This window comes from Solanum stenotomum, chromosome 1, assembly GCF_019186545.1.
Source record: "Solanum stenotomum isolate F172 chromosome 1, ASM1918654v1, whole genome shotgun sequence".
NCBI classification, from domain to species: Eukaryota; Viridiplantae; Streptophyta; class Magnoliopsida; order Solanales; family Solanaceae; genus Solanum; species Solanum stenotomum.
Window position 1 is genome coordinate 7,297,132 of NC_064282.1, and position 18,497 is coordinate 7,315,628.

General features: G+C 36.0%; 3 protein-coding genes and 1 long non-coding RNA gene across 6 annotated transcripts in view; 1 reads left to right on the forward strand and 3 right to left on the reverse strand.

Annotated features, from left to right (window-relative positions):
- Positions 1–8,912, forward strand: part of LOC125873861 (uncharacterized) — a 48,293-nt gene extending 39,381 nt beyond the window's left edge. Inside the window, exon 4 of the mRNA XM_049554710.1 lies at positions 8,546–8,912. Within this exon, the coding sequence (XP_049410667.1) occupies positions 8,546–8,865 (320 nt within the window). The 3' untranslated portion in view covers positions 8,866–8,912. The remainder of the gene's footprint in view (positions 1–8,545) is intronic.
- Positions 8,913–9,874: 962 nt separating this feature from the next.
- On the reverse strand, positions 9,875–14,696 carry LOC125873950 (uncharacterized). 3 transcript variants are annotated; one of them, XR_007447219.1, is made up of 5 exons: positions 13,726–14,696; positions 13,596–13,648; positions 13,456–13,512; positions 12,944–13,346; positions 9,875–12,864 (listed from the first exon to the last, which is right to left on the reverse strand). It is a non-coding gene; the product is annotated as an uncharacterized LOC125873950 (long non-coding RNA). The 3 variants fall into 3 exon arrangements; XR_007447218.1 differs by having other exon boundaries at positions 12,944–13,020; positions 13,100–13,648; XR_007447217.1 differs by having other exon boundaries at positions 12,944–13,648; positions 13,726–14,479; positions 14,561–14,695.
- A 1,635-nt stretch (positions 14,697–16,331) lies between these two features.
- Positions 16,332–17,327, reverse strand: LOC125873876 (uncharacterized). Its single transcript, XM_049554719.1, has 4 exons — positions 17,174–17,327; positions 16,994–17,088; positions 16,663–16,732; positions 16,332–16,573 (listed from the first exon to the last, which is right to left on the reverse strand). The coding sequence occupies exons 1-4, from the start codon at positions 17,203–17,205 to the stop codon at positions 16,384–16,386; spliced, it is 387 nt and encodes a 128-aa protein (XP_049410676.1). The 5' UTR covers positions 17,206–17,327; the 3' UTR covers positions 16,332–16,383.
- A 96-nt stretch (positions 17,328–17,423) lies between these two features.
- LOC125853505 (uncharacterized) lies at positions 17,424–18,246 on the reverse strand. Its single transcript, XM_049533199.1, has 2 exons — positions 18,143–18,246; positions 17,424–17,866 (listed from the first exon to the last, which is right to left on the reverse strand). The coding sequence occupies exons 1-2, from the start codon at positions 18,244–18,246 to the stop codon at positions 17,641–17,643; spliced, it is 330 nt and encodes a 109-aa protein (XP_049389156.1). The 3' UTR covers positions 17,424–17,640.
- Positions 18,247–18,497: the final 251 nt, after the last annotated feature.

Below are 18,497 nucleotides of genomic sequence, written 5' to 3' on the forward strand. Positions count from 1 at the left end.
CCCCCCCCCCCCCCTGCCTCCCGCTGCCAATCAAGTACATGACCATAAACTACACCAAACCCTGATGCCACTAATGCCAATTGTAGAATAATCAAATGTGCAATAAACAACAAAAAATGGGCAACCCATAACGACAAATACCCTAAATCTTTTTTTTGAGAAGGACCTTTTTTTCTTCTTGAGAAGGACAAATACCCTAAATCTTAACATTGACAGTCACACAATTCAATGACAAAAATAAATAGAAGTACTAAGCTATAGAAAAGATATTTTTCAAAGTGGGAACAAAAAAATGCAGTAGTATTTGTAAGGGCGCAGCAATAAATTCACGAATGCAATATCAGATGAAGGAAATCAGTTAACAAGAAAGCAACAATAAGGGGCTGCACAATCTGTTAAGGAAAAATCAGATTTAGACTGACGAATCTAGGATTTCTAGAACATGGGTGCACCACTAAAAAAAAGAAGGAAAAAATGTATTGAGTAGGAAGTGATTCTAAGTCCTCTATGTAAANAATTCATGAATGCAATATCAGATGAAGGAAATCAGTTAACAAGCAAGCAACAATAAGGGGCTGCACAATCTGTTAAGGAAAAATCAGATTTAGACTGACGAATCTAGGATTTCTAGAACATGGGTGCACCACTAAAAAAAAGAAGGAAAAAATGTATTGAGTAGGAAGTGATTCTAAGTCCTCTATGTAAATAACTAAACATTTACCCAAGTGCTCCATTTAGCCTTTTTATAGCATGGGTGCCACCACATAATATTATTGGGAGGAGGTTTGGAACACTTCTCGGTCATGATGGGGTTGCACTAGGGATCGACCCTTAGCCTGTTTCTTTTTGCCTTAGTGATGGATGAAGTGACACGATATATTCAATGGATGGGATTGTGGTTTATGCCATTTACAGAAGAAATAGTATAGAATAAGAAGACACGGGGTGGATTTAACGAAAAATTATAAGTTTTGAAACAGATCTCAGAGACTAAAGTTTCAGGTTAAGCAAAACTAAAATAAAGTATTCCGCGTGTAACTTCAATGACGTAACACTTGAGGCAGAGGTGGATAGAACTTACGCTTGATGCCACAATGGAGACATGGACCTTGTCTACCCATTAGATCTGATTGTGAATTATTCAGTTCAATCAGGTTGAATTTGCTGCTGCTAACTTTTAGAGTTCGATTTGCTCTCAAAATCTAAAATGCCTGAGTGAGGTGATGGGTCAGCATATATATAGACAGATAAGAATTTGGTAGACTATAGCTGGTCCCTTATATGGAAATATATTAATTATGATAGATTTTTCATTAACTTTTATCTATTCTGAATTTTTCTTTTTCCCCTTATGACAGCTCATCAGCTTTGATTACAGTAATTTGTGAACTATTTACACCATTAACTCCAATGAGAGAAATCTTAGATTCTCTATCAAATGAAAAGGGTGTGGGAATTTGATGCTTGGTCTTGGTGGGGTGAAAGCTGGATTTGGTGAATCTTCATAATTTTTGGCCTTTAATCTAGTGCTCAAGGCTTATTAAGCAACGAATCTTAAGTCAAGGAAGTGTTAAATAGTTTCAAGATGATAATTCAAGTATCAAAGGGTGAGCAAATAAAAGAGTTGTCTAATAATAAGGACGTATAATCTATGTTGCTCGGACTCTTCAAAAATGTCAATGGGTGCGTGTCGGATTCGCCAATAGTAGTTTATTTTTGGAGAATACGACATGGGTGCAGCATCAAAAGTGAAGAGTCTTCGCAGATCTAGAAAAGAATGACTACATTCAATTTCTTTCCAATAATGTTTTTTTACATCCATTTCCGCTTGCTCTAGTACAATAATCAAATAAACCGTTTTGCCTAAATATAAGATGGTCTCATTAATACTATTCAGGTGAGAGTTGAAGTCCATACAGGTGGCTTCTTGACTGATAATTGGTTTAATTTCTTATTTGGTGAGTATGCCTCAACTTGTGAATTAAATTGAGAAGATACTGGGATTAACATAGTGCTGGCTATTTCCTTGGAAATTTTCTTCAAGACTTTGGCTGCTTTATTCTGATATTCTGGTGCACTCGAACACCACAGTACTGTGCGATTTGCAAAAGCTCAAGCTTCTGAAGGCAATGTTGGCCCAGTAAAAAAAGATTTTAAAAAGAACAAACGACGTTTGTTTTCTTATTTCTAGAAGAGCAAACCAACATTTTCAAAAGAAAACAAAACAAAAAAAAAAAAACCTTTTGTCGGTTTTCTCTTACTCAAACCAAAATTGAACCAACTTCTACATTAGCCCCCAAATTCTAAATATTATCACTTTGACTCTCTTCTTGTAAATGAATTTACTGTTTCATTCTATTCCAGAAAGAAATGAAAAGTAAATCAGTTTCCAAAAACTTCCCAATAGACTGTTTCAACACACCTTAATGAGTTGCCAAATCATGAATGTTCTCATGTTTTTCTTGGCAGTTTTAATGCCACTTTAAGAGGTCCTTATCTTAACATTAGTCCTGAAAACTAGACTCATAATTTTTTGGTATGTTGATATTGACTCATCTTAAAAAGATTTCCTTGTTCTTGTAATGCAGATATCCTATTATGGTCTTAGCAACCGTTTTATTGTTTAATCGACTCGGTTGTGAATGTTTCCCTTTTTTAGGTGAGAGTTTCCCTGCTACTGAGATGCAGCAACGACACTTATTTTTTCCATCTTACCATGATTGCGCATTTATATGCCACCATTGACAGAATTTCATGTATATATCCCTTTATGGCAATAGAGGGATTGAGGAAGATGGGGAGCCCAACGCCTATTCAAATAATTTTTTTGCCCCTTTTCTTTCTAGTCGAAACTTTATTCAAGATTCCGTATTGAAATTCTTTATTTTTTGATAGTAGTATTTTGGTCAGTGTTTATTTGATGGCGTGGTAAGTCAAATTCCCTTTGAGATGTCACACATCTAATTCTACCACGAGGTCCAAAAAAAACTAACAAACTTATAGGTAAGCAGACGGTGGTAGCCATCGGAATTAACATATTTTATTTTTTATTTTTTTTGATAAAGGTAACATTATCGGAATTAACATATTAAATGCACCTAAAAAGTATAATTTGACATATCTAATTCATGGAAATTCCATCCAATAAAACGGAGCCTTCCTAGGACCTCCGCACATAGCGGGAGCTTTAGTGCACCAGGCTGCCCTATTGAATCTTATGCATGCACCTCAAAATTCACTTAGAGATTTGAATTTTCTACAGGAACATTCATTGAGCAACAGGCATTATCTTCTGCCATTGGAGATAGAGACGTCGAGCGTTCTGTAGTAGTAGTTGGTGATACCAGCAGCATAGCTCCAAGACCAATCTCATTAGGAGGAATGTATTTGTTCCTTGCATAAATGAGAGTAGCATCTTCACCACCGTCTGGTATGTTTTCAAATTTTGGTTCTTGTAGAGTTTTATAAAGTTGCCTCTGGAGTCTTTCAACAGGTGACAAAATGCGTTGTGTAAGCTCTGATCTTTTTCTTTTTGGGACTCTGTTAGGATTCCAGATAGGATCTTTGTCTGCTTCTCCCAACAAAAGGTAAATGTTAGTGCACATAAAACAATAAGGTATTAATACAATAGAATTTATTTTGGTCAAGCTAGTATTATTTGTATGGTTAAAGTATAGTTGGATTGGTCAGTTAATATCTTTATTGAAAATCCTCAACTTAAGTTCATTGTGTAAAGGAAAGTTAGTTCTCAAAATTTAGGGGAGACAATATAATAAATGATCATTTAGCAAGAAAGAAACCAAAGATTGTGCTTGTAGAGTATCATATAGTAATTACTTCCCTACAGCTTATTTGGTAAAATCCTGAATGTGATTTGACATTACATAATTTAACAAGCACATCACAGTAATCGGAAAACGAAAGGAATTTCCTGCATTAAATAAATTCATGTGTCGTGAATCTTGATACACGCTTATCAAGTTGTCTTAGAGCTCATGGTGTAAATGATTCTTTTGAATATTAGATACCAACATAAAACAACCACTTGGACAGGGGAAGAAAGAAATTGGCCAAAAATTGAGTAGGAAGATATTAGTTTCCACTTTCTTAATTCTCGTACGCTTAAGAAAGGATTTGATTCAGAACATGCATCATATTTGCTGAGACAAGTTAAGAGCTCTCTATATATGTGAAAGTATTTTACCATTTGTTTCTTCCATCTGCATGCAGTTGACTGAGCTTGGTATGTTATTCCTTTGCTCTTCAAGACAAGCTGAAGATCCCTCCTGTCCAGAAACCTCTACTCCAACTTCTTGCTTTTGGTCATCAAAATCTAAGAGATGCGGGTTCATCTCAGAAGGTAACTGATAGCTCTGTGTTGCTCTGTTTGCATGTCTGGGAATATAGTTATATAGTGTCCCCCTAACGCTCCACCTTGTTACACATGCATTGCAGAGCACCGGTTTTTCAGGTGGCCCAGGTCTCCAATGAGGGGTTTCTGTTTGAGTTCAAAATTAATTAGTGTTTAAACTGGGATAAATATGAATAAAATTCTTACAGGTCAGAAACTAAAGCACAATGATCATTGACAATTAAGATTTTCTATCCAATCTTCATCCTAAATGACCTCAGTTCCTGTTAGACTAATGGCAGATGTACTCTATGTTTTATTTTTTAACAGATGCACCATTTTATGGAAATTTGGGTATTCAGTGTTTATGCATGTGAGTCTTCAAAATTTATTTGCTGAACATCAGGCACATAAATCTTAAGCATAACTGAATCAAGTATCCTGTAAAGCATGAGATTATTGATAAACATAAAAGATGGGATATAGGTGGTGAATAGAACTTACGCTTGATGCCACAATGGAGACATGTACCTTGTCTACCCATAAGATCTGATTATGAATGATTCAGTTTAAATCAGGTTGAATTTGCTGCTGCTAACCGTTAGAGTTCGATTTGCTCTCAAAATCTAAAATGTCTGAGTGAGGTCATGGGTCACAGTATATATAGACAGATAAGAATTTGGTAGACTACAGCTGGTCCTTTTATGGAAATAGATGAATTATGATAGATTTTTCATTAACTTCAATTTCTTTCCAATAATGTTTTTTTACAATCAGAAAAGAAGTAGTACATTCAATTTCTTTCCAATAATGCTTTTTTACATCCAGAAAAGAATGACTACATTCAATTTCTTTCCAATAATGCCTTTTTACATCCATTTCCCCTTGCACTAGTACAATAATCAAATCGACCGTTTTGCCGAAATATAAGATGGTCTGATTAATACTCTGCAGGTGAGAGTTGAACACCATACAGGTGGCTCCGTGACTGATAATTGGATAAATTTCTTATTTGGTTAGTATGCCTCAACTTGTGAATCAAATTAAGAATATACAGGTATTAACATAGAGCTGGCAATTTCGTTGGAAATTTTCTTCAAGCCTTTGGCTCCTTGATTCTGATATTCTGGTGCACCCGTAAACCTCAGTACTGTGCGGTTTGCAAAAGCTCAAGCATCTTAAGGCAATGTTGCCCTAGTAAAAAAGGATTTTAAAAAGAACAAACCACGTTTGTTTGATTATTAGGACAAAAAAAAAATCTAGAAGAACAAACAAACATTTTCAAAAGAAAGCAAAACAAAAAAAAAAAAACTTTTGTCAGTTTTCTGTTACTCAAACCAAAATTGAACCAACTTGTACATTAGCCCCCAAATTCTAAATATTTTCACTTTGACCCTCTTCTTGTAAATGAATTTACTGTTTCATAACCTTCTTTTCCAGAAAGAAATGAAAAGTAAATCAGTTTCCAAAAACTTCCCAATTGACTGTTTGAACACACCTTAGTGAGTTGCCAAATCCTGAATGTTCTCATGTTTTTTCTAGTCAGTTTTAATGTCAATTCAAGAGGTCCTTATCTCAATATTAGTCGTGAAAACTAGACTCATAATTTTTTGGTAAGATGATATTGACTCATCTTAAAAAGATTTCCTTGTTCTTGAAATGCAGATATCCTATTATGGTCTTAGCAACCGTTTTTATTTAATCGACTCGGTTATGAATGTTTCCTTTCTTAGGTGAGAGTTTCCCTGCTACTGAGATGCAGCAACGACACTTATTTTTTCCATCTCACCATGCTTGTGCATTTATATGCTACCATTGACAGAATTTTGTGTGTTTATCCATATGGATTTTTCTTTATGTCATGCTTTTTCAGTCTTACCATGCTTGCGCATTTATATGTCGCCATTGACAAAATTTTGTGTATCATATGGATTTTGCTTTATGTCGTGCTTTCTCCATCTTACCATGCTGGTGCATTTATGTCCCCCATTGACAAAATTTTGTGTATTAGCCTTATGGGTTTTTCTTATGTCATGCTTACTGACTTCCAAATAACAACCACTATTTGTGCCTCACTTTAAGCAAGTTGGGACGACTATGAATCTTCCTTATCTTGCTTCATTTAAGATCATCTCATCATGCTTGGTGATGTAAAAATATTTATTTCCTATTTAAGATTACTAATGTATTACACATGCATAGAAGCGGGGGTTTTTACTCTGAGCGCACCCAAAGGCTAGCGACTGTGGGTTTCCCTTGTCATAAAAAAAAATGTATTACACATGCATATTACATGATATATAGAATATCACTACAATTTTTGAATGCTTGTATGTAAATTAGGGGGCAAACAGGAAAGAAATTGTACAAACAAAGGTGACATTTCTCAATTGCAACAACTATAGGGGTATCAAGCTGCTAAGTTACATTATGAAAGCTTGGGATAGGGTGGTAAAGATGAAGGTAAGAAGGGGTATGTCTATTTTTGAGAATCAATATGGATTCATGTTAGGGCGCTTGACTACAAAAGTCATTCATCTTTTAAGGAGACTAGTGGAGCTGTATAGAGAGTGGAAGAGGACTTGCATTTGGTGTTCATATACCTAGATAATGCATACGACAAAGTCCCAAAACGGTCTTATGGAGATGCTTGGACGCGAGAGGCTTACCTGTGGCATATGATCAAGGACATTTATGTTGGAACCAAGATCAGGATAAGGACAGTGAGAGGAGACTCAGAGCACTTCCCGATTGTGATGGGGTTGCACGAGGGATCAACTTTTAGCTTGTTTTTATTTGCTTTGGTGATTGATGAATTGACATGGTACTAAGGTGATGTGCCATGGTATATGTTATTTATGGAGGACATAATTCTAATTGACGAGACTCGCAGCGTTTAAAGGGTTCAGGTTGAGCATGAGGTTGAGCATGATCAAGACATAATACTTTGAGTGCAAGTTCACTGACGTAACCATGAGACTCACATCGAAGTGAGGCTTGATACCTGGACATCCAAAAGAGAGGAAGTACTAAGTATCTTGGGTCTATTATCTAAAGAAACGGGAATGATATCACACATCGTATTGTTGCAAAGTGGATGAAATAGAGGTTCACTTCTGAAGTCTTGTGTTATCAAGGGAAGGTGTCACCAAAACTTAAAGGGAAGTTCTATAGAGTTTGACCAACTTTGTTGTATGGGCGGAATGTTGGACAAGGTGGAGCTCACCTCTATCGCTTTTCTTCCCCGAAGCGAGGCATAGAAGAAAAAGTGTGCACTTCTATGACTAAAGCGAGAAGAGAGAAAGGAACCGAAGGGGTGTAATAGCGAGTTCGACTGCTGCAACTGGTTTTATATTAAAATTTTGTAAAAGCATACTCATGCGTTTTCTCTTCCTAAACATCTGCTTAGAGTTCGACTGCTAGGAGCCTATGACTTCTCTTCAAGATGAGTTCTTCTCTTCTCATCTTTTTTTCTATCTTCTCCTCTTCTTCTTATCTCTATTTTCTCTGCTGCTACTCAACTGCAGTGCTGGTGCTGGGTTACTCTTTTTTCTCTTCTCTATTTTTTTTTCAGTTCTTCAACTTGCTGCTATTATTTTCTTTAGTTTGCTGTTTTTTTCTCTATTCTGCAAAAAAAAAGAAAAATATGTTTTCTAATTTCTTTGTCTGTTCTAACATGTGATAAATGCCATATTCCACAAATTCTAGAAAGAAATAGGGAAAAAGAGAATTCAAGAGGCCCATAAGTATCAAAATAAAGATAAAAACGAGTGCACCAACTTGATATTTTGGTATTATAGTAACAAAAGAGTTTTCAGAGTCTCTGCTGTGCAAACTTTTTTTGCTTTGTAATGTTTTTCTCTGTATTTTGTCTCTGTTCTGCTTTTTTCTTTTTCTTTTTTTCTGTTTAGTAATGTTTTTGGTTATTTAATTATGCAAATTCAATATTTTTTACCATTGTATTAAATTGGTTATGACCCTCTTGCATAATTGATATAGAATTTGGTTATAAACTGCACTACTGCTGAGAGGAAATGTAACACATGGTTTCTGAGACACTTTGCACTTGTGAGTTGCAATGTTTTCAGTTCATATGTCAAACTTGTTCTAAGTAGTGCATTATTGGTCTTGTGAGTATGTTTGAAGCTTATAAATGACGAAATGGTGAATTTCTTTGTCTGTCTTCAGATGCAGGTTCGCTCAATCAAATAATGGACGCTGACTACGATTTGGATTGTCTCCCTGGCTCAATGGAAAGAGAAACCCGTTCTTCACTTCTTCAAGACAAAATTCATGCCTTTCCTCCAAATACCATTTGTGCAAGTCAAACTCATGATAGGCGAGCAAAATCATATGCACATGGTTTAGCGGTTTGTTGTGCTCTGAGATCTTATTATTCTTCTCCAAGACCTGATGCATCATGCTTCTTTAGCTTAGTAAGACTTCAAACACGCTATTGCGTGAAAGAAACACAGATGTTCTGGCTTAGCCTCTGCCTCTTTGTGATGATTTAACAAAGTGACCATAACTATTAAGTAATTTCTCTAGTTTGTAATAAGAAAGAGCCTTGCATATTTTTTGTTTAATTTTATATGGAGAAGTATTTGATTTTCATCTCGACAACACCTTGTATGAGCAAATTAATGGTCAATATATAATTGCATATTGATTCTTGGAAGAGACATTTAAGCACAATAAGCAACCAATGATGGTTCTCTATAAATCATTTTTCTCCACGACTCAAGTGCTCCGTGTTACGCAACCTATGCCTTGTATACAAGTACAACTTTTATCTTCAATTACTACTTCCACACAAATATGGAAACCAGTTTCAGTATGTAGACAAGTTCTTATTGATACTTTAATGATTATCAGGTAAGACAGAGTTATCTTTTTCTGCTCACAAAAGGGAAATTACCCAGAAACATAGGTATGAGTGTACTTTGATTATTGAGGATATCCTTGGAGATTTCTATTAATTCTTTTGCTCTGGTAAACATAGGTACGAGTCCTTTCAATTTTTGGTTTTAGGAGAGGAGACTTCCTTTCATCAACATGAGGTTGAAGATTCTATATACTTACAAGGGTAGACAGTTTGGAGATGGATAGGGAGGAGGGGGGGTGAAATTGCTTTCAATTATATGTATGGGAAGTGGTCAACTAGATGTGTGCCTATAGTGATAAGTGGGATGAAAAATGGAACAAAGTGGAACAGATTTAAATGGTTTACAATCTGAGTGAAATTTTGTAAAAATGAATAAATAGAACTGTGTATTTACTTACTGTGAGAGTTTTTTGAGCATTTTGTGGTTGCTCCTTATGTTGTTCCCTATAGGTATCAATAGAAACTTTATTCCCTTCATTTGGTAACAATTTTATCGTCTTCACCTTTGTTCTTCATCTATGTATTACAACTTACAAGTTATAACAATTCATGGCTCCTTGTTAATTGATATACCATGGACTTGCTTCATATGACAATGAACTTGATGAACATTTCTCCATGAACTTCTTGTTCCGGGCATGTAATTACTTTCTTTCTAACTTGTTACGTAGAACTGTTCTAGGAATATGGAGGGGATCCAAGCATTTAAACTTAAAATTTGCTCATCTTTCATCTGTTCATTCTGAAGCATCTTGGGCATTTGAAATTTCTCGTCTGGAAGCTTAGGTTGAGCATTTATGCAGAAGCTGTGCTGCATATTTTTCTGACTTTTAGCTCTTCTTCTCATGCAATATAGTGCTCCTTTCATCATTTGAACGAGAATTTGGGAAAAAAGCATTCAGATTTATATAAACATCTCCAGAAAGCTACCACTGACAAGGTACTTGATGTATTCTGTAGCCACTCGGTATATTATTTTACTGAAGTGAGTTAATACATAAGACTTATGGTTGTGATTCTACTAAAATCTCCTTACTACATTTCATATCGTGCCCATGCTATAAGCTTCTGCAGTACTAATACCTGCTGATTGGTCATTTCAACCCTGTAAGGTCGTAAATGTTATATAAGTCCTCTCCCTGCACTTTAGTCCTCATTTACTTTGTTGACTAAAGACAGCAATTGCATCAGCTATTTTTCTCTGAGAGTAAGGCTTGTGGAGGAGTATGGATCTGAAGCTGAGTGGCTTTTGCATACTTGCTGATAGTAGGTTGGCTGGAAAGATGTCAGTTATTGGATGTGGCCATTTTTCTCTGAGAGTAGGGCTTGTGGAGAAGTATGGACCCGAAGCTGAGATTCTTGTAAAACACATCAAAATAGCTTTATGAGATTAACACAATCAGTATCTATGGTGCCAACAAAGGGAGTAAAATGCTACACAACATTTCAGGCAATTAGATTGCACATCTAACATGGAACAAAAATGAACAAGTGACACGTTCTAATAGACAAACAAGAACCACACTTCGCCTCTTCCCCCTCTCCCCTCTTTTTCCTTTCTTTTTGTGGTGATAAGTCAAACCACACCTCTGCTAACCTAAATATGGTATACAACGCAGAAATCCTGAGCTGGTATAACCAGCATATCTAAAAAATAACATGGCATAGAAGTCAATAGCTTCTTATCCAGTTCATAGAAAAATGTCTACAGAATCAGACAATGTAATCCTAAAAAGTGCAACAGTTCTCAAGTTTGATCTAGTCCATCATCTGCAGTCGAAAACTAAGAGAGAAACGAAAAAGAACCATATCAGTTCAAAAAAAATTCTTGGGCCAGAAATCAACAAATCAATATATAGCTGGATGTCACCATCTCCAAAAGATAGCAAGGCTCCAAGAAGATTGATGTAGCAAATATCTATATCTATGAAAATTGACATACATTTTGAGGGAAATTGCAAAATCCATTTAAACGGAAGCAGAAATGATTGGGTAAGCAAAAACCAGGAGACTAAGTTCAAACTGGAAGAATTGTCAGTCCTGGAAAACAGCAAACACATTGTAATACGAAATACAGTACTCCAATCACTAAAACAAATATGTATGACATGTCCTTCTTAACATTGGCCTATTTGGTTTTGCAACCAAAAGAAGCCAGAAAACATGGTTTTGCATTGTTCTCCCATAAGAATAGGGAGATTTTTTTGTTCTGCGGGAACAGCTGTAATGCAAGGACCTTGTCGGTCAGGGGGTCCTTTTTAATACTTCGAAATCCTATATGATTTGTAATAAATAATGATGTTTAGCCACTTTTAACCTATTAATTTCACCCATATTGAAGTTTCAAAAAATGATTTTAGTGTTCTGAAATTTATTTTACAGAAAACAACTCAAACCAATTCTCACAAAAAAAAACACTTGCTAATCTTAGATAGGTTGATCGAGCCTCAATTTTGATTTAATTATCATAATGTCTGACTGTAGAAAGCAGGAATTGATTATTTCTAGATAAGAAGTCTTCGCAGCAGGTCATTTCAGTTCTGATCTACTTACCTCGATGATTCAACAAGGGATATGCGCCACTGCACCAGTTCAATGGTTCTGAAATTCGGCTAAGCTTGGTGTTTGCTTGATTTAGCATTTCATGGAGAGGTTGTTGTAGCAGAAGATGATTATACTTGAGCTTACCTGAATCTCATCCATGGGGAAAAACTCTCTAACTCGCAGCCTTCAAAGAAGATGAAGAGAGAAGGATTGAGCTGCTTCGACAAGCATCAGGTCTCAGATTGTTTGTCTGAGACTTGATTTCCTGTTTGTTTCTATTTTTAGTTTTACTTTTGTTTTTGCTTTAGTTATTTGTTGGACCGGGTTTCAGTTGGGCCTGGTCATTGTAAATATTGTTAGTTCCTTTTAACTTAATAAATGAGCTCATGCCCACTTTTAAATTAAGAAAAAAATTCTATAAAATAAATCCAAAGCCTCACATTCTTTTCCCAACCCCAAAACAAGTTAAATCATAAATCCCAACAAAAAATCTCACCTTAAATTCCACAGAGGTCTTTGAAGGCTCCAAATTCAAATCATATAAAAGATCTAGGAAAGTTTAGGTTCAACAGAAACAGTGGATATATCTGAGATCTACTTCGCTTCAAAATGTCAAAAGCACTGTCTAAACTCATAGCTATATTATTAAGTAATTTATGTATTGGTCCTTTGGAAACAAATCTTGAATTGATATCTGCATTACAAAGGTCAAGGAAAACAAAAACATCATTAACAACAAGCATCCAATATAGAAAACGTTAACCAATAATTAGTTTTCCATTTTTCTTTTGTCAGGAAAATATACTGAAATAAGTGGATACATAAATATTGAAGGACCTGCAAATTAAACAGTGGTTGTTAGGAAACAGAGAGTAGAAAAGATGACTTATCACATCTCTTATCCATCAATTTGGGCATGTATACATTCATTGTGTAAACATCAGGACATGAAATGTATCCTGAGAGCTTGAATGAACCATCCCTTGCATTCAATTTGTTAAGGGAACTCAGATGACTCCCAAACCCACTGGACAATAGTGGCAATGGAGAAGGAGAAGCACGTGTGCAAAACAGGTCAACCTCACTACATGCAATGAACAAAATCTAAGAAACCAGACAGAAAATATCCTTAAGTTAGCTAGTTTAACAAAGACGGACCAGACCTTTACTGAATCCCAACCCACCGGACAATAGTGGTAACGGAGAAGGAGAAGCACGTGTGCAAAGCAGGTCAACCTCACTACATGCAATGAACAAAATCTAAGAAATCAGACAGAAAATATCCTTAAGTTAGCTAGTGTAACAAAGACGGACCAGACCTTTGATAAATCCCAAACTCACTGGACAGTAGCGGCAACAGAGAAGAAGAATAATGCGTGCAAAGCACGTCATCCTCACTGCTTGCAATGAACAAAATCTAAGAAACCAGATATAAAATATCCTTAAGTTAACTAGTGTAACAAAGACAGACCAGGCCTTTCTATATCAACAATTTTGGAGACACTGGGATGCACAAGGGCGATTCTTAGCAGAGACTCTTTCAGAGAATGAATGACCTTCTTTGGCCTTCCAGATTATATATGCAAACCAAAATATCAACCAGGTCAGAGTACAGCTTTAGAAGTAAAGTATGTAAATCAATATTTTTCATTTGTTGTGAGAAAACTAAAAGTACTTGGAGTGCATTTGCTTCCTTCAAACTGGTTGGTTGTAAATATATCACGAACAATGACTGTAAGAAGAAAAATCCAAACAAATTTCCTTATTAGCAAACACCAGTCAACTCTTGTATCAGGTAGGTTTATACAGAATTACCTGGTGTACCAACATTTTGTCTACAATCATCAATTCCGAGGAAAAAACACTTGCTGTCAACAAAGACCAAGTTAGTAGTTTTATACTTATCCTAATGGATACTACCAACTAAATCTCAAAAGAACCTTACCTTCAAAACCTTACGATATCCATTTGGCCTCCCGTGAGCTTTAGTAACAATTTCCAACAAAGAAATGTCAGAAAGAGCTCAAAGCCTCTCTTTTAAAACCAAAGCTTGCTGGGAAAGCATGCTTATCATCTGAATGGCTGTATTTTGATGTCGCTGGTGTAAAGGAAGCATACGAAACCATAGTTAAAATGGCTAGACAAAAAGGAAGCATAACCGAAGATGAAAGAAACAGGCACATATACGGTTTCCATAAGTTGGGCTAGAAATACCTAAGCAACAATATGTATGTTCCAGCTCAACTTCAGCTAGAATAAATAATCCAAACATCTTTACATACAGTAGTAATCAACAAAAAATATATTTACAAAGAACTTTCTGCACATCAAAATGCATTAGATCAATGTCAAAGATGCTAACACTTACCATTGTCATTCACCTTAACATAGTGGGTCCCAATGCCTATAGAGACAGATACCTGTGTAAACTGGGCTAAAGTTTAAACCAGGAGTACACAACTTATAAGAATAACAAACATAAAAAGAAGAACATAAGATGACATGTCAAGCAACAGTTGTTAGCTCAAGAGAGAATATGTTTGATTGTCATTTTGAGTTATACTGAAGAGAGTAATAAAAATAAGAAAAATGGAAGGTCATTTGTAATTTCACCAAAAGGGTGGTTTGGTGAAAAAAGAGAACTTATCTTTGCCTAAGCCAAAACACGATTAGCTCAACAGCATTGAAATCCATTGTGGCTACAAGCATTAGTTAGCCTGATGAGATGGAGAAGAAACACCATGAAATGGAAATTTAATTCCAAAATCTCATAGACCCACCTGAGTCCCGAGGTGTTGTGCCAAGCAACAGTTCAATCATCTTGAGAGAAAACAAGTTTTATTGAACTTCCACGCAAGACAAAACCTCCACATCCTCATGGTTTATAAACAGAGCATAGAGAGTATTAAAAAAAAAAAAGAGGAAGGTCATGTGTAATTCCACGAAAAGGGTGGTNGCCAAGACAAAACACGAATCAACTCAAAAGCTTTGAATTATGTCATAGCTGCAAGCATCAGTTAGTACCTTATGAGACAGAGAAGATGCACCATAAAATAGAACTTTCTCCTAAATCTCATATACCCCACCCAAGGTGCCATGCCAAGTAACAGTTTTTCAGCTCAAGAGAGAACATGTTAAAATTGCTTTTTTTTAGTTATACAAAAGAGAGTAATAAGAACAAGAAAAGTAGAAGGCTCTGTAATTTCACCAAAAGGGTAATTTACCGACAAAAAAAAAGTTAAATTTTGCAACGCTCAAACATGATTATCTCAAAAGCTTTGAAATCCAGCATGGCTGCAAGCATCAGTTTTCCTTTGAGACAGAGAAGAAAGACAAAAAGAATGGAACTTTTCCCAAAAATTCATAGACCCATCTCCAGTGCCGTGGCAAGCAACAGTTCTTTAGCTTGACAGGAAACATGTTTGACTGAACATAGATGGATGAAAACCTCCAACTCTTCATTTTGTATAAAACAGAGCTGAGGAAGTACTAAGAATAAGAAAAGAGGGAATGCATGAGTAATATCACAAAAGGGTGATTCAGTCAGGGATGGGAAAGAAAAGGGGTATATGATAGTTTGGAGAAAGTTCCATTTCATGGTGCCGTGCCAAGCAACAGTTTAATCAGTTTTAGACAACAAGTTTTATTGAACTTCCACGGAAGACAATACCTCCAAATCTTCATGATTTATAAAACCGAGCAGAGAGAGTAATAAGAACAAGAAAAGAGGAAGGTCGTGTGTAATTTCACGAATAGGGTGGTTCAGTGAGGGGGATAAGGAAACTGAACTTGACAAAACACGAACCAACTGAAAAGCTTTGAAATCTGTCATGGCTGCAAGCATCAGTTAGCCTTATGAGACAGAGAAGATGTACCATGAAATGGAACTTTCTCCTAAATATCAGATACCCACATGAGGTGCCACACCAAGCAACAGTTTTTCAGCTCAAGAGAGAACATGTTAAATTGTTTTTTGAGTTTTACCAGAGAGAGTTATAAGAACAAGAAAAGTAGAAGGCCGTGTAATTTCACCAAAAGGGTGATTTAGTGACAAAAAAAAATGAATTTTGCGACGCCAAAACACGATTAGCTCAAAAGCATTCCAACCCAGCATGGCTGCAAGCATCAGTCTGCCTATGACACAGAGGAGAAAGACCAAAATAAGGAACTTTTCCCAAAATATCATTAACCAACAACTTCTTATAATTAAACTAAATTTTTTTAGAGTTGTGCGAGTGGGGCCTTCAAAAACAACTCCATATCTCTCCATTAAATACATAGTAAAATCATAAAATCATAAGTCATGAGGATATTAATAATGAACAGTAAATACCCTCAACCAAATGTTGCATTAGTTATGTCGAGCTTATTTTTTCTTATGCGGATAACTGAGTGCACATAGTTATTTGGATATTACTTTTTCTTATGTGGCCAACAAATGTTATACTATTTATGCGGAAGTTTATGCTGAGATTTATATTTGCTAATGAGTCCAACCAACGATCCCTAAGAGAAACAATCATTTAAAGTAAATGCATTATAAGGAAATTCATGAGAAACCAAAAATGGCCAATTATGCAAAGGACAAAATAGACCTGATCAGTTATATCAGGTGTTGTGCTCGCCACAATCGGAATAAACTTCTTATCAACCTGTTGGAGAACTTTGGCACCCTCCGGGAAGTTTTTATCAATGGTATCAGGAACCAATGAATCGCCAACAAAATGCAAGACGCCAGGAGTGACACTGAGTACAGTATACTAATTATTAAGATTGTCTGTTCCAGCACTGTTCTGCATCTCAACAGGAAAAGGTAAAGTTCCTCATCTTGACAAAATAGAGAAGAAGCAAAAACATCCAAGACATAGCTAAGGTACTCAACTGTAATGTGTGGAAGTCCCTCCATTGTATCCCAGAATCTACGAAATTTTTAGTTTTTGTTGGTGCAAATTCTGAAAAATTAATTAAAGAAAAGGTCAGGACAATATTATTACAAGATCAGAACATAAGCAAGATGGAATTTATAACAGACTATGTGGCATAGGAATCTTAGAAAGAGACGTTGTAATCTCTAATGCTTTCATGATTAATAAGAATGCAGCCTAAGATAATCTTGAAAAGTGGGTGAAAGAAATGAAGCTAATTAACTGAAACATGCACTAGGAAAATTCAGCTCTTATTCAGGTCAGGGACAAGTGGCAGGAACGGTTTACCTTCTTTTAACTCCCCATCGCGTGTACATGTGCACTCCCCTTGAGCTTGCAATTTGCTATTCCAGATGTTAACAAGTTCCCTTTTCACACTTGGCCTGAAGAGAGAAACATCAGGTAGTGTTCGTTACTTCGTTACTGACATATTTAATTGAGATAATATCATAAAGAGACCTAACAAACCTCCCAAGAAATTGGATAACATTAAATTTCATCACAAAAAAACCCGTCACCACAACTTGGGGTGGAAGATTGATCACATTGATGGGATGACTGCTGTGGAAGCTCCCAGCAGATAGCTTCTGCAGAATGATGCAGTCTACTTACTGCTCTAGTTTCTGCATGACGTAAAAGAATATTAATTAGAGGCACATGTTTTCTGTCATCAATGATTAATAACACAAACAAGCACTCAAGGAAAAATTGCCAAGCATGAGTGGCACATCATGAACAGTCTTAATACTGTGATTTCCTGCTGCCTTTCTTGTAGACTCACCCATGGCAAAGAACTTATTCTTGCCTTGGTAAAATGGAGGAGGTGAATGATTTCTACTACTCTTCTTCTTCCTTATAAGCTCATCCATTTTACCTCGATTTCCAGCATCAATCCATTTATGCGAGTTCCCATCCACCCTAGAGAAGAGCATTGCTCATGGTATCAAATAATTCTTAAGATTCTTTTCACATCTCTTATCCATCAATTTGGGCCTGTATACTTTCACTGTGTAAACATCAGGACCTGAGATGTTTCCTGAGAGCTTGAATGAACCATCACTTGCATTCAATTTGTTAAGGGAACGCACATGAATCCCTAACCCACTGAACAATAGTGGCAACAGAGAAGGAGAAGTACGTGGGCAAAACAGGTCATCCTCACTGCATGCAAATTAAAAAAAATCTATGAAACCAGACAGAAATTCTTAAGTCAATTGGTTTATCAAAGATGGACCTTTCGATAACAACCATTTTGAAGGAGACACTAGGATGCACAAAGGTGATTTTCTCAGTAGACTCTTTCAGAGAATGTAAGAACCTCTTTGGGCTTCCAGATTATGCAAACAAAAATATCAATCAGGACAGAGTACAGCTTAAGAAGTTAAGTATGTAAATCACATGTTTTGCTTGTTTGAGTTTGAGAAAAACAAGAAGTACCTGGAGCGCATTTGCTTCCTTCGAACTGGTTGGTTGTAAAAGCACTGGAAATAGCACCCCTGAAACTCCTCTTGCTTATTAGCACTAGAATTAGGCATAGGCATTGCCAAAGAAGAACGCAACCACCAAAGTGGAAAATTCGCATTGACATTATAAATTCTTGAACATAATAAACCACTAAAGCAAAACAATATCAATTACATTGTTGAATGCCAATCAAGAAACATCAAGAAGTCAAATTCTTGAACACAAAACCCTAAAGAACCTAAGACAATTAAATACAGTAGGCATCATAAGATAATCTTGAAATGGCAGTACGGAAATACATCAAAAAAAGAAGAAGAAGAGAGGAAGC

Coding starts and splice junctions, on each gene's coding strand:
- LOC125873876 (XM_049554719.1), bottom strand. CDS start 17,205: ATGAAATTTAATGTTATCCAATTTCTTGGGAG. Junction 17,089..17,173: donor GTTATCCAATTTCTTGGGAG/GTTTGTTAGGTC, acceptor TTCTCTCTTCAG/GCCAAGTGTGAAAAGGGAAC. Junction 16,574..16,662: donor AGGGACTTCCACACATTACA/GTTGAGTACCTT, acceptor GTTGAGATGCAG/AACAGTGCTGGAACAGACAA.
- LOC125853505 (XM_049533199.1), bottom strand. CDS start 18,246: ATGCCTATGCCTAATTCTAGTGCTAATAAGCAAGAGGAGTTTCAGGGG. Junction 17,867..18,142: donor AGGAAGCAAATGCGCTCCAG/GTACTTCTTGTT, acceptor ATTTGCATGCAG/TGAGGATGACCTGTTTTGCC.